Here is a 14429-nt window from a genome sequence, read left to right on the forward strand (position 1 = left end):
ATCCGCTGCCCTGCCTGCTACCCGAATACGCTATGGACTCAGGTGCCCAGGCCACTTGGGCACCTGCCAGGGCCCTTCCCAGGAGGGCTCCTTGGGGCTGTGTGCGTGGTGGTCTCTGGTATCATGCCCGCAGACTCAGAAATGAGGATGCCTGATCCCAGCCAGTGTGGCTCAGGGGTTGAGCATCGGCTCAGGAACCAGGAGGTCACGGTTCGATTCCCGGTCAGGGCACATGCTTGGGTTTTGGGCTTAATCCCCAGTTGGGGGCATGCAGGAGGCAGCCGGTCAATGATTCTCTCTCATCACTGATGTTTCTATCTCTCTCTCTAAAATTAATAAGAAAATATACGTATATATTTTTTAAAAAGAAAAGAGATGAGGGTGCCTGAGGAGGCTGGGAGGACTTAAAGCTCTGCCCATTGAGTCCTCCATCTAGCAACAAAATTAAAAGGCCAAGTTTGACCCAGACACTCCGTGACAGTTGTGTGCCGCACAGGAGCCCGGGGAGAGGCAGGGGCAGCGTTGCCTGGGAGGCACTAAGTCAGACTGTGAAGGACTAGACGGGCCATGGGAATAGGCCTCCACTTTCTGCAGTCTGTTTCTAAATCTGTCCAATGGGTACAGTGGCACCAGGCAGGCCTTGAGGGTGGTGAAGTATCAGGAGGCGCAGGCAGCTGCCCCTGGGGGCAGAGATCCTGGTATGTAAATGACAGGCTTTGGAGAGCCGCTAGAGCATGTTAAACCCCGGCCGGTATGCGGCCCACCACAGCGAGTTTGGCAGGCTTGGGGTGAGGAACCATCCGAAATGGCCTCAGTAAAGCCCCCCTTGCAGCTTTAAGGTTTTCTGTTTTTCCCTGATTCTAGTTGGTCTTTTGTCAATTTTCTACAAGTCAGGCACCAATATCATATTAAAAGTCCGTAACATTTAAGCCCATAGTTCAGATGCTGTTTTAGGCTATGAGCAATGTTTCTTTTTTAAAAATATATATTTTATTGATTTTTTACAGAGAGGAAGGGAGAGGGATAGAGAGTTAGAAACATTGATGAGAGAGAAACATCAATCAGCTGCCTCTGCACACCCCCTACTGGGGATGTGCCCGCAACCAAGGCGCATGCCCTTGACCAGAATCAAAACTGGGACCCTTGAGTCCGAAGACCTACGATCTATCCACTGAGCCAAACCGATTAGGGCTGAGCAATGTTTCTTTTATAACATTTTTAAAAATATATTTTTTTTATTGATTTCAGAGAGGAAGGGAGAGGGAGAGAGAGAGAAACAGTGATGAGAGAGAACCACTGATCAGCCGCCTCCTACACACCCCACACTGGAGATTGAGCCGGCAACCCCGGCTTGGGCCCTCACAGGGAATCGACCGTGACCGCCTGGTTCATAGGTCCATGCTCAACCGCTGAGCCAGGCCAGCCGGGCCGTCTCTTTAATATTTTAATGTTAAAATAAACAAAGATCCTGCATTGTCTTGGTTTATGCCATTTTGTCTTTATTTATAAAACACATTTTTTACAAGCAGGAAAATGCCTCAGTTGCGTTCGTAATTTTAAGAGGCGCTGCCACGCGTGTCGCGCAGGTGTAGCCATGGGTGTGAACTGCCACGGCTCTGAAATCGACCTGCGGGCCTCGGGCGGGATCCTCGGAAGCCACTCCAGACGCCTGGGTGTGACCTGTGCGGGGCACACACGGTGTCAGGCATCAACTCTGAGTGAGGGAATTGGGGGGCAGGAAGGGGGAGGGAAGTAGGGCTGTTGCCCTGGCAACGGGGTGATAGTGGGGGAGGGCGGCTAAGTTCTGTCTCCACGGAGACTGTCGGGGCTGAACACCAACAATACTCGAGGTGGGCGCACCCCACGGATGGCCACGCTCCCAAAAGAGCCCACGAGTAAAGGTTGGCCACGGGGCCCCGACTTCCGATTCACCACGTGCCCCTGATTCTGCCTCCCCAACCCTGAGACGCGACCCACCCGCTAGAGTTTTCGGGCTGCGGAGGAGCAGGGCTGGGCGGGGAGCGGGCTGCAGGCGGGCCCTCACGCGTCCCTCCGCCCCAGGCCGGGGCTCATGGCGCCCAAAAAGAAGCGCGGGAGCCGGCCGGCAGACAGCGCCGCCGCCACCGAGGCGCAGCTGTCGGAGCGCGCGCAGTACCTGCTGCGCGAGCACGGGCTGCTCACCGAGCAGCTGGACGCCTACGAGCAGTGCGTGGACCGGGTGCTGCAGGACAACATCCTCCTGGACGGCGAGGCGCTGCGCCTGCGCGACGAGAACCGCTTCTACGCCACCTACGTGAGCGCGCACGCGCAGCGCTGCGCCAACGCCACGGTGCGCCTGGAGGAGCAGAACCGCGTGGACCTGGCGCAGATCCACAGCCAGCGCACCGACCTGGAGGCGCTCTACCACGGGCGCGAGGCGGGCGTGCGCGCGCAGCTGCAGGAGATGGAGGCGCGCGCGGCGCACATGGCGCGGCAGGTGCAGGAGCTGCAGCCCTACAAGGCCAGTGCGCGTGCGCGGGGCGGGGCGGGGCGCGGCGAGGCGAGCGGGGGTCGGAAGCCGGTGGGCTGGGCGCGTGCTGACCGGAGCTGCCCCCCGCCCCCCGCCCGCCGCTGCAGGAGCTGCAGCTGGAACAGCTGGCGCGGATCCGGACACTGGAGCGCGAGCTGCTGCACATGCGCGTGGAGCACACGCAGCTGCTCCACCGCGTCAAGCGGCGCTTTCTGGAGGACAAGGCGGCCTTCGAGCGGGAAGCGCGCCAGCGGGTGCAGTCCATGGCGCGTCGCGCGGAGAGGGAGGCGGCGCGCGCGCTCATCGCGCACACGCAGTCCATCAAGGCGGACAACGGGCGGTTGCGGGAGGAGCTGCTGCGGCTGCTGCGCCGGGCCCACCTGCTGCACGAAATGCGGCGCCAGCTGCTGATGCAGCGCGAGCAGCTGTGGAGCGAGCACCAGGACACGTGGGACCTGGCGCGCGTGCACAATTGGCTGCGCCGGGGGCCCGGAGGCCCGGAGCTGTTTCAGCCGCTGGCCTCCCCGCGCCAGGGGTCCATAGCCTCCGGCACAGACTCCTCCAACTCCCCGCCAGGCTCCTTGTTCGAGCCCTCGCGGAACCCGTCCCAGGCCTCTTCCCTCGCCGTCTCCAGGGCCCCGTCAGTGGTCTCGCTGCGTGTGGGCTCCACGGTCCCGTCGCTGGCCTCGCTGAAGGCGGGGTCACAGTTGCATTCCCAGGACTGGTCGAAAAGGGACTCCCAAGTCTCCTTGGCCCCGTCCCGCCTGGGCTCCCTGACCCTGTCCAGCCCCGGCTCGCGGCACTCATCCTTGACCCAGTCCCTCCATGGCTCCAGGATCCCTTCGCGGTCCTCGTACCGCGGGGCCTCGCAGAGCACCACTGCCTCTGCTGATTCTGTCCCTGGGCCGGGCCAGCCGACAGAGACCAAGGACACTGACAGGGCAGACTGAACCCGCCCGGAAGGAGTCCAGGGTGGGGGAGACCGAGCGCAGGAAGCTAGCTGGTGAGTGCAGTTGTTCATAAAAATGTGACACCCCTACCCACCCCCCACACACACACCTCTGTGCCCTGCTGCTGCAGCACTTCCTGCTAGCTCCGGGCCCCTTACTCCTTTCCAGGCGGCAAGGTAGCCTGATGTGCCCTCACCCCGTGTCAGCCGGAGCCAGCCTCCCTCCCCACCATGGCCGGCCTCGGCCTCTCCCGCAGGGCCAGGGCCAGAGAAAGTCGGGATGACCGTGGTGGCAGAGACGGCAAGGGGGAGGGGGGTATGGGAAGGTGGCCAGGGCAGAAAGGAGCCTGTGGTCAGGAGGGCCAGTGTCAGCCACCGATTGTTTAACCTCCTGGGGGTGTTGGGTAACTTTTTTTTTTTAAATGTAATTTCAAATGTAGAGAAAAGTTGCCAGACAGAGAAGTCTCGTATAGCATTTATCTAGATTCACCAGCAGTTTGCTTTCTACCTCGTGTGTGTGTGTGTGTGTGTGTGTGTGTGCGCGCGCCCCACCCCCCAAACTTTTCAGATTAGGTGGCTAGGTGGTGCCCCTTCACCTCTAGGTCCTCATAGTGTTTCCTGAGGACAGGGACATTCTCCATCGCTGCAGCCCAGTGACCGGTCCCGCGGTCAGTGGGGAGAAAATAGTACTAGCGCGTCCTCACTTCACACGCAAGTGTTGTCAGCTGCCCCCACAGTGCCCTGTGGCCACCCGTCTGCCAGCGTTTACCACATTCAGTTGTCAGTCCCAGTGTGCACAGGCCGGTTAAGGTGTCCCTGAGGGGGTGTGCATATTCATCGGTGGCTGTGCCAGGAGGACGCCTGGCTGGGGGGGCGGGGGGGGGGGGAGGAGCAGGCCGAGCACCCTCAGCGCTGGCCCCAGGACAGTGACATCGCCCTGAGCACAGAGGGAAGGTTAGTAAATCGCTGGTCTTCGGAGGAGAGCGCAGTGATCTGAGGCCCAAAGAAAATGACCCTTGGGATGGGCAGGCCTGGGATGGAATGGGACTGGGCCCAGCGGCAGGAGCTGAGAGCACAGGTTCACAACGAAGCTCCTGTTTGCCAGGAGCCGCTAACATGGGGGAACCACAGAGGAAGCAGGCGGAAACCCTGCCCTCTGGGCCCTCCCCGCACCGCCCAGTGCTTCCTGTGGAGGAGGAAGGCCGCTCAGAGCTGGCATTCGTCAGTCTCTCCCTGTAGTCACCGGTTGACGGTCAGTATTTTGAAGCAATTACTTTGGACCACAGAGTGTGGTTAGTTTGTCGAGGTTGAGTTGCAGTATCAATAGCAGTATTACTTTTCATCCGTTCATTTTATAGTTTCTGAATTTTCTTTCTCATTTTGTGTTTCAGTGGGACTCCCTCGTTTCATCATCTGAGAGATGTCAACATGCACATTTAAGCTTATGGTTCATGAAGAGCCCCCAACCCTCCACACACTTCCTATCTCCACCCGCCTTCCAGGCTTAAGAATCCAACTCCCATTACCCTCAGACCGGCCACTTCCTCTTTGTGGAAAGTCATTCCCCTGGGTTCTGACATTTGGGACATATTTGTATGAAAGTTACACTTTAATAAGAGTTACTTGGAAAATCTTGCTGCCAGCTCCTCATTCCTTGCACGGCTCTCCGGCCTCTTCCGCTAACCAAGCTGCTCAAGCCCTTGCCAGCCTGGCTCTGGACAGAGCGTCAGTCCACAAACTGAAGGGTCCCAGGTTCAATTTCGGTTAAGGGCATGCCTCAGGTGCAGGCTCGATCCCTGGCCCTGGTCAGGGCACGTGTGGGAGGCAGCTAATTGATGTCTCTCACAACCATGTTTCTCTGTGTCTCTCCCCCTTCCACTCTCTCTAAAAAATCAATGGAAAAATATCCTCAGGTGATGATTAACAGCAACAAAAATGTGGGCAAAAGTGAACAGACACATCGCGGGAATGATACCGGTGGCAGCACGCATGTAGAAAGGTGCTCAGCCCTGCCACGCAGGACGAAAGAGACACATGTACACCGCTGGGATGGATTCTGTGTTAGGGGGTGACGGTGGCGTGTGGATGAGGACGTGGAGCAACTGGACCCTGGCACTGTGGCAGGAGTACAAAATGGTAGTCAGTGTGGAGAAATTTGTTGGCAATTTTTTTTTTAAGTCACCCAAGCACATGCTTTTATTGATTTTTTTAGAGAAAGGGAGGAGGAGAAAGAAACATCAATGTGAAAGTGATGCATTGACTGGCTGTCTCCCACACACACTCCAACTGGGGACCGAGCCCACCATCTGGGTATGTGCCCCAACTGGACTCAACCCAGCCACCTTTTTTCTTGGGTGGGGAGGGGAGAGGTGCGAGGGCAGGAATGAGTCCCAGTTGCCCTCAGTCAACCCAGCCACCTTTTGGTGTTGGAAGAACGCGCCAACCGACCGAGTCACACTGGCTGGGAATGGCGACTTTTTATCAAGTTAAAGACAGTTATAACAGCAATTCCTAGTCACTCACCCAAGAGAAATAAAGAGGCATTTCCGAATACTTGTACACAAATGTTCGTCACAGTTTTATTCTTAACAGTCCAAGCTGGAAACTCGAATTTCTAACGGATGAATAATAAATGACGGTTTATACAATCAAACATGACTCAGCAAAGAGAAGAGCTACTGCAGCTAGAAACCACATTGGGTCGTCTTCTAACACACGCCAAAAGGAAAAGGAGTTGGACACACACGAGTACATGCCATGTGACCACTCCTACCGAGTCCTAGAATAAGCAAACTTACTACACCGACCGACAGTGGATGCTTGGGGCTGGGGTGGGATTAACTGAGGAACAGCCAAAGGGAACCTTTTGGGCAATAGAAATGTTGCTTCCTGGTTATGACGGTGGTGACACGGGTACGTTAGAACCACACCTGAAATAGGTGTTTTCACTGTGTGGAAACTGGACCGCAACAATGTTGATTAAAATGACCTGGTCATACCAGTGTCTGCACTTCAGATGGCAAGTTCTCCAGAGAGTTCTGCAGCCCTTTTAAAATTACTTACTCCCTTGGGGCTTCTGGGATTGCTGAAATTTGTTAACTCAAAATATGACTTCATGGGCAGAAAAACCCAAAAACTTACCGAATTTCACAAGTGGGTGTTTTGGTTAACGTTTAGATAAAGGAAATTCAGAGGCAACTACTAATGGCTTCACTAGCCAGTTATCTGTTGCGTAATAAATGCGCCTGCTTCTGAACAGCTCCATGCAACTCCCTACTTCTGCTCAAATTCCTTCATTCCATCTTCTGACAAACATCTCATCTCCGTGGACCAGGTCAAAGGCGATGTCAGCCACCTCCTTGCGTTCGCTCCTGCACAGCCAGGAACGTGTGTTTCCACACGTTGCTCACTGTGCCGTGACCTGGCTTCCCTAGAGACCTGGAATGGCCTCAGGCTCCATGTGTCTTTCTCATGTTTTCCCAGGACTTACCACTGGTCCTTACAGGTCAAAATATTTTCAAGTCATCGACAGAAGGAGCCAGCGAGTAGAAGAGAGAGAAGAGTTGAGTTCAGGCCTGGACTGCTCAGAGGCGGAAGTCAGGTCGTGTGCTGGGACTCTGCCCTGGAGCGAGCCAGGGAGATGCGCGGACAACTAAGTGCAGCAGTGCTCCGAGGCCAGGCATGGCCACGGTTGAGCTCAGCAGCAACCTGAGGGCACGGGCTTACACTGGCCACCACCTGTGACTTCTGGCTTGAGGACGAGCAGACATGGACTGGGCTCAGAAGGTATTCCCAGCAGCCCAGCAGGTTACACTTTACAAAGCAAGGACAAAATCCAGGCGTTTTAAAATAGCAGCAAAAAGGGACAAAGCTGGAGAGGCACCACTTACACAGGTATGGGGTGGGCTTTTTTTATTGTCCTGCGCCAGACACCAGGGACACAAATCAGTCAGATATAACTGTGTCCACAAAGAATCAGCAGTGCAATAATGAGACATATATAAAGACACAATTCTTATATATCAAAGTAAATGCAGTAACAGGGTGAGAATGACGACAGAAGCCCAGCAGTAGAAGAGGCTGAGCCTGACACGATGCCTGGGTGGTCTTTACTCATGATGAGTAGCCAGGGGAGGAGAGGGAGAGCGTTTGAACAAGGACGGAGGCCAGGGTGCAGGGACAGCCTGGATCCGAGGAACGTCCGTTAGTGCTGCTGCAACACTGAGTGAGGTGGTGGGAGACGAGGCTCCAGGAAGCAAAAGACCTTAGGATGCAGGGAGGGAGCTCAGAATGTGCCCAAGGACACAGGGAAGCCCCCGCAGTTCTCCGACTGCCTGCTGATCAAACTAAATTGCTCCATCAGCTAATGAGTGGGCACATCATTCTCTAAGGGGACTTAACCCGGGGGCGAGCTATAATTGGGCAGGAACATCTAGAGACCTAGCTCCTGGCCCCCACTGTTCCAGCTTAGGCAACGGTCTTCAGGTAGCTCTCCCGAGGACACAGGTTCCTGGCCGAGGTCAGTCCAGCATGGCTGCACACGCAGGTGGCAACCCACTCCTAAAGCAGCCCCAGCCGTGACTCTCGGAAATGCTGACATGTCCAAAGGCACATGAGCCACAACACTCATGCCACTGTTTGCAAACATCACTGACCTGGAGAATAATTATAAGTCATCTGTGTGACCCCCTTGACTTACAGATTTCTCACCCACATGTGCGGGGTTCTTACTCAAGGGAAGCCCCTCTTGAGTAAGACCTTGATTATTTTTAAAGTTTGGGTTAGAGTGGAAATCTTTCCCATATTGACTACAATCGTACAGTTTCTCTTCAGTGTGAATTTTCTGGTGTTGAAGGAAGTTTGACCTCTGAATAAACCCTTTTCCACAGTAACTACACACATAGGGCTTTTCTCCAGTATGAATGATCTGGTGTAGAAGCAGCTTGGAGCTCTGGATGAAGGCTTTCCCACAGTCCTTACATTCAAAGGGCCTGTCCCCCGTGTGGATTTTCTGATGTTCTGTGAGATGAGCTTTCTGGAGAAAAGCTTTGCCACACTCCTTGCATTCGTATACCCTCTCTCCAGTGTGAATCTTCTGGTGTCGAATAAGGTATGAACTCAGGAAGAACGCTTTCCCACATTCATTACATTCGTAGAGTTTCTCTCCCGTGTGAATTCTCTGATGCTGAGTAAAGTTGGATGTCTGGCTGAAGCGCTTCCCACACTCATTGCAAACATAAGGCCTCTCTCCAGTGTGGATCCTCTGATGCTGGATAAGCTTTGAGCTCCTGATGAAGGCTTTGCCACACTCATTACATTCAAAGGGCCTCTCTCCAGTGTGAATTCTCTGATGTTCGATGAGGTCTGAGCGATGACGGAAGGCCTTTCCACATTCCTTACATTCATACTGTTTCACTTCTGTGTGGATCTGATAATGTCGAATGAGGCTTGAGCTCCTAATGAAGGATTTCCCGCATTCATTACACTCATAGGGCCTTTCTCCTGTGTGAATCCTTTGATGTCGAATGAGTAATGAACTCTGACTAAAGCCTTTCCCACATTCTTTGCATTCAAAAGGTCTCTCCCGGGTATGGACGCGCTGGTGTCGAATCAGGTCTGAGCTGTGACAGAAGCCTTTCCCACACTGAGCGCACTTGAACGGCTTTTCTCCTGCGTGTGCTCTCTGATGCTCAATGAGATCTGCATAGTGAGTGAAGTCTTTCCCACAAGCATTGCACACATAGAGTCGTTCTCCGGTGTGAACACTCTGGTGCTCAACAAGGTGGGAGCTCTGGCTGAAGGCTTTCCCACACTGGTCACATCTGTAAGGTTTCTCCCCAGTATGAGAAATCTGATGTCTAACTAGGTCCGCAATAAATGGGAAGCTTTGGCCACAAGTCCCACATGGGTGGGCTTCCCCTTCCATAAGCTCTCTCTGAAGGATGAGGAGGTCTGAGCTCAGAACGGGGCTGCCTCTGCATGCACTTCCCACCTGGACTGCCTCTCCTGTTTGGATCTTCCAGTGAGTAACTGTCACTGGCTTGCGACCTCCCTCCCGAGACAGGGGGCTCTGCCCTTCCAGATTTCCCAACAGCCCTCCTAATCCTGGTGCAGAGATCCCCCCAGACTCAGGGGCAGGGGTCTCCATCACTGTGCGTGTTTCTGACAGTGTCCTGTGCGGATTTCCATTCTCAGAAATGCAGACTCCAGAGGCACCTTCTCATCACCAGTTCCTATATCAGAATCTGAAATAAAACAGAGTAAGCTCATCTTACACCTCATTAATAAACAGGAATCTGCTGGAGCGGGTGGGGCTGAAACACACATCTACCGAGAGGAAAGTGTGTCCTCTGCTCGCACTCTTGACTCAATGCACGTCCCCCACACACTTGTCTCACCCCAAATAGCTTCCCACTTGGGAAGGCTTCTTTGGGGCTCCACCATCCAACCCCAGAAGACAGACGGTTGGGTGGCCAATGGGTAGGGGTAGGGCTTGAACTACCAAAACCAAGACGTATTCCCAAAGATACAAATAGAACAATCTTACCACCTCTTTGATGTCCCTCATTCCTTCACGTCCTCCCAGTTCTGAACCAGTGAGGCAGGTGAAAAGCAAAACATTCCCTCCTCACCAGCTTAGACCCCATGTCAGTGTGTTACACATTCATTCTGGTTATATATTAAAACCCTTTCCGTGCATCGCTTCTCAGACTTTCGGCACTTTGGGCCAAGATCAAGTGTAAAACCATTCTCTCGCACATCAACCCTGATGCCCTGCCCTTTCGTCTTCTATCAGACCTGCACGGGGAAACCTGCTCGGGTTGAATTCCACTTGCTTCCTGTCTACGTATGCATCGCTGCTGAGCTATCCACATTCTTTTTTGTTGTTAATCTTCACCCGAGGATACCTTTTTCCATTCTTTTTTTTAAGAGAGTGGATGGGGGACGGACGGACGACAAAAAGAGAAACACTGATGTGAGAGACATTGATTGGTTGCCTCCCCACACACCCAACTAGGGCCAGGGATCAAACCTGCAACCCAGGTACATGCCTTGACTGGGAATCAAACCTTTTGGTGTGTGGGCCATTGCTCCAAACCACCAAGTCACACCAGCCAGGACTGAGCTCTCTACATGCTCTTTACAGTGTAAAATACTTATATTTAGAATTAGGCAGCTGGACTGTTTAGATGATTCCAACTTTGTTGGCAACATCCAAAGCATCACAGTCAGGAGACAGTCGAACACATGCCTGCGACTGTGGGAGCCACCCTGTGCCACCAGGGAGCCTGGCTGGGATGAAGGGTGGCCAGTGGGCTAAACTGCAGCAGAGACTGAAGACCGCCCAGCATCCCTGCTTCCTTTGAAATCAATATATATTTTTATTGATTTCAGAGGGAGAGGGATGTGCCCTTGACTGGAACTGATTTTGGACAGTCTGTAGGCCGATGCTCTATCCACTGAGCCAAATCGGTTAGGGCTCCATTGACTTTTACAGAGAGTGGAAGAAGGAGGGAAAGACAGAAATATCGATGTGAGAGAAGCACATCGATTGGTTGCCTCCTGCACGAGCCCTGACAAGGGCCCTGACCAGGGAGGAGCCTGCAACTGAGGTATGTGCCCTTGACCACAACCAAATCTGGGACCCTTTGGTCCACAGGCCAATTCTCTATCCATTGAGCTAAACCAGCCAGGGCAGCACTTGAGATTTTTGTAGGCACATGGCCACCCAGCCAATGACTACATTTCCCAGAGTCCCTGAGGCTGGGTGTGACCCTGTGACGGAGGTGCAGCAGGGAGACAGGAACGGCACATGGCCTGTCCCCTCCCCACAGGACATGTGGATGGGGTCCAGCAGCCAGGCTCTGGGAGGGCGAGGGGCACAGCCAGCGCCTGCCTGTGCGGAGGAACCTGAGAAATCAAGTTTCCTGCTGGAAACACTAGTTCTAAATCTGTTACAGCAACTTGAACCCACGCTGAAACAGGCTCACAGGCTACCTGACCGGAGGCCACGCACACCACCAACCGACAACGCTGAGACGCTGGGCACACGATGTGCCAACGGGTCTGGCAACACCGCTTCCTGCAGCTGTGGCCACTCGGCGTGGCCGTGACGCAGCCTGTAGACCACAGCCCTGTGGTGGTCACAGAGATGTTTTTTTCCTTAAAGGCCCACTAACTCGGTAAACCTTCAGCAGTTCAACAGGTAAGTACTGTTAATTGTTTATACACATTTACCCAGACCTCTCCTTAAAGTCATCCACTCACTTACACACAATTTTTAAAAATAAAGATGAGCCCTGGCTGGTTTGGCTCAGTGGATAGAGCACCGGCCTGCGGACTGAAGGGTCCTGGGTTCAATTATGGTCAAGGGCACATGCCTGGGTTGTGGGCTCGATCCCCAGTAGGGGGCGTGCAGGAGGCAGCCAATCAACGATTCACTCTCATCTTTAATGTTTCTATCTCTCTCTCCCTTTCCCTTCCTCTCTGAAATCAATAAAAAGATAATTTGAAAAAGCAAGAAAAGAAAAGAAAAGGGAAGGGGAGGGGAGGGGAGAAGGGAAGGGAAGGGAAGGGAAGGGAAGAGAAGAAAAGAAAAGAAAAGAAAAGAAAAGAAAAGAAAAGAAAAGAAAAGAAAAGAAAAGAAAAGAAAAAAAAAGAAAAGAAAAGAAAAAAAGAGAAAAAGAAAGAAAGACGGGATCACACCATGCCCACCCACCTGGGACCTCCCCACCTGTGCCCTGGCATCGAGCTCCTCCTGTAGACACCCGGCTGCCTTGGACGCGTCCCGCACTGAGTCCCTGGGCAGATGAGGCGCTGGAGGAGCATTGGTCCCCGCATGCCTGTGTCCTGAGGACGGTGTTCCCTGAGGTGCAGAGGTCGCGACTGAAAGGCGTGGGAGCACCTCTAGGCACACAGTCCCTCCTCCTCCCCAGGACAGCTCTTCTCGTACCAGCCTGCAGCATGGGGGGGAGGGCAGCCCCCCAAGGAGAGGGCAGGAGAGCCTAACTGGCACTCAGCCTGGGAGCTCAGCGCCGCTCCATCCCAGCCGGTCGCCAGCAGCACCATAACGCGTCGCTCTTCACCTGCCTCACTGGTTCAGAACTGGGGGGAGAGGGGTGCCCCTGGAACCTGAACCAGGCACAGTCCTTCGCAACGGACCTGCACTCTCTCCAACACCCCTGCAACCCTGATGAGCAGCCACTGCCATCAACCTGTGCTCCGGCCACTGCGAGAGGAGGGACCTGTGCAGTGGTGCGCGCTTCCCTGGTTCTCACAACCATCCTTCTCACCTCAGCTCAGGAGGTGGCTTCCTTAAGGCCACCCCGACAGCTGGTGCCGCCCCTCCCCTCCCCTCCCCACAGCCGTTCAGCCGCTGCTCCCAGGCCTCTGCCCAGGACGCCAACACCCTTCTTTGCTCACACGCCCAGTGTCCTTGCACCTGCCGTCCTCCGGGCCCCAGGCAGCACCGCACAGGCCGGACAGCTCCCTGAACTGCATCCGAGGCACCGCCTGTCAGGGGTCAGCTGCTCCCTGACCACCCTGCCACCTCCTCACCTCCTGCTCACAGCTACCTGGGCCTCCGGGGCGCTGCCGCCTCCCTCTCATTCCCGAGGCCGTCCCGGGAGTCAGGGACCCATCCCGGCGCTCCGAGAGGGACTGGGGCCGCGTGTAAGAAAACAGCAACCCCTGCTCCAACTTCTCTGTAAGTGATGCGGGGGCTTCCGCCAGGATCAAGATCCTCTCCCCCTCGCCCGGTCGGGGGCTCGCGGGTGAGCATCGACTAGGAACCGGGAGGTCACGGTTGATTCCCGGTCAGGGTCAGGGTCAGGGTCAGGGTCAGGGCACGTGCTGCTCGGGTTGCGGGCTGATCCCAGGGTGGGGCGTGCAGGAGGCAGCCCATCAGTGAGTCTCTCTCATCATTGGTTTCTCTCTCTCCCTTCCTTTTTGAAATCAATAAAAACATTTAGAAAAGAAAGAAAAGACGCTCTTACAACGTTGCAGCTGTGACAGGGGCCAAAGCCCAGCTCCGGGAGAGCAGCGAGTTTTGCCTGAAAACGCGGCGAGGCCGGCACCTCTGGCCGCTGCTGCCATTCCCCGCCACGGGCCTCGTGGGAGGAAAGGAGCTGCGGGGGGCGGGGCTCGCGGGGTGCTGACAGCAGAGAAGACAGGGAAAGGGAGCCCTCGGAGGGCGCCTGCGGCCACCCCTCTCCCCACCCGGCGATGCTCCCAGGCCCCAGCGGGGGCCATGCCGTCCCTCACCTCCCCGCGCGCCCGGGCCCCGGCTCGGCATCTCCCGCGCAAGGGTCTCGGGCCCCGCCGCTTCCAGCACCGCCTGGAGCTCCCCGGGTCGGGAGGGGAGGCCGCGCAGGGCGCCGCAGGCTCCGCACACTCGGTCCTGCCCCCGGCCCCGGCCGCCGCGGAGGGAAGGAGGCGAGAGGCCCGCGGCCGGCGGGAGTCCCGGCCCGGCACCCACCCGCAGGCCGCCCCTTAGGGAGAGGCGCTGGGCCACGGGCCGGTCGGGTCGGCTGCCGAGAAACCGGCTCCCGAGGCCCAGGCTCCGGGACCCCCGTGCGGGGCCCGCCGCCCGCCCCGAGCGCAGCCCGAGCGCGCCACTCACCCGGTGCCCGGCGGCGAGAGGACAGCGCGCGCCCCGCAGCGAACCCGGGCCGCCCACCTCGCAGGACCAGCGACAAAGCCCGCAAGGCGTCCCGGACCCGAGACAGGAAGTTAGACCAGGCCCCGCCCCTGGACTTCCGGTTCTGCTCTAGGCAGCCTCTCGGTGGTCGGGGCTTCCGGCCGGGCGCGGGGTGGGCGAGGACGGAGGGAGGTGGGCAGGGGGCGCGGCGGGACCCGGCGCTGAGCGTCCTTCAGCTTCTGCGCCCCGGGAGCGTGGCTGCCCCCGTGTAGACGGGGTCTCGTCTCCCGTGAGCTGTCGGCGCCGACGCTGACGCCGGGCCCCTCCTCTCA

At 56.1% G+C, this 14429-nt stretch overlaps 2 protein-coding genes across 2 annotated transcripts; one reads left to right on the forward strand and one right to left on the reverse strand.

Moving 5' to 3' along the window:
* Nucleotides 1-2071: 2071 nt before the first annotated feature.
* On the forward strand, nt 2072-3459 carry CCDC166 (coiled-coil domain containing 166; the record flags this gene model as incomplete). Its single annotated transcript, XM_081111078.1, has 2 exons — nt 2072-2500; nt 2617-3459. The coding sequence occupies 2 exons, from the start codon at nt 2072-2074 to the stop codon at nt 3457-3459; spliced, it is 1272 nt and encodes a 423-aa protein (XP_080967204.1).
* Nucleotides 3460-6016: 2557 nt separating this feature from the next.
* On the reverse strand, nt 6017-14160 carry ZNF623 (zinc finger protein 623). The gene is made up of 2 exons (XM_081111704.1): nt 14080-14160; nt 6017-9703 (listed from the first exon to the last, which is right to left on the reverse strand). The coding sequence occupies exon 2, from the start codon at nt 9604-9606 to the stop codon at nt 8125-8127; it is 1482 nt and encodes a 493-aa protein (XP_080967830.1). The 5' UTR covers nt 9607-9703; nt 14080-14160; the 3' UTR covers nt 6017-8124.
* Between the last annotated feature and the right edge of the window lie 269 nt (nt 14161-14429).

Source organism: Myotis nattereri (genome assembly GCF_964212035.1).
Source record: "Myotis nattereri genome assembly, chromosome: 17".
Taxonomy (NCBI): domain Eukaryota; kingdom Metazoa; phylum Chordata; class Mammalia; order Chiroptera; family Vespertilionidae; genus Myotis; species Myotis nattereri.

Excerpts from the sequence above, each read along its gene's own strand:
- ZNF623 (XM_081111704.1), bottom strand. The coding sequence starts at position 9,606 with ATGGAGACCCCTGCCCCTGAGTCTGGGGGGATCTCTGCACCAGGATTA.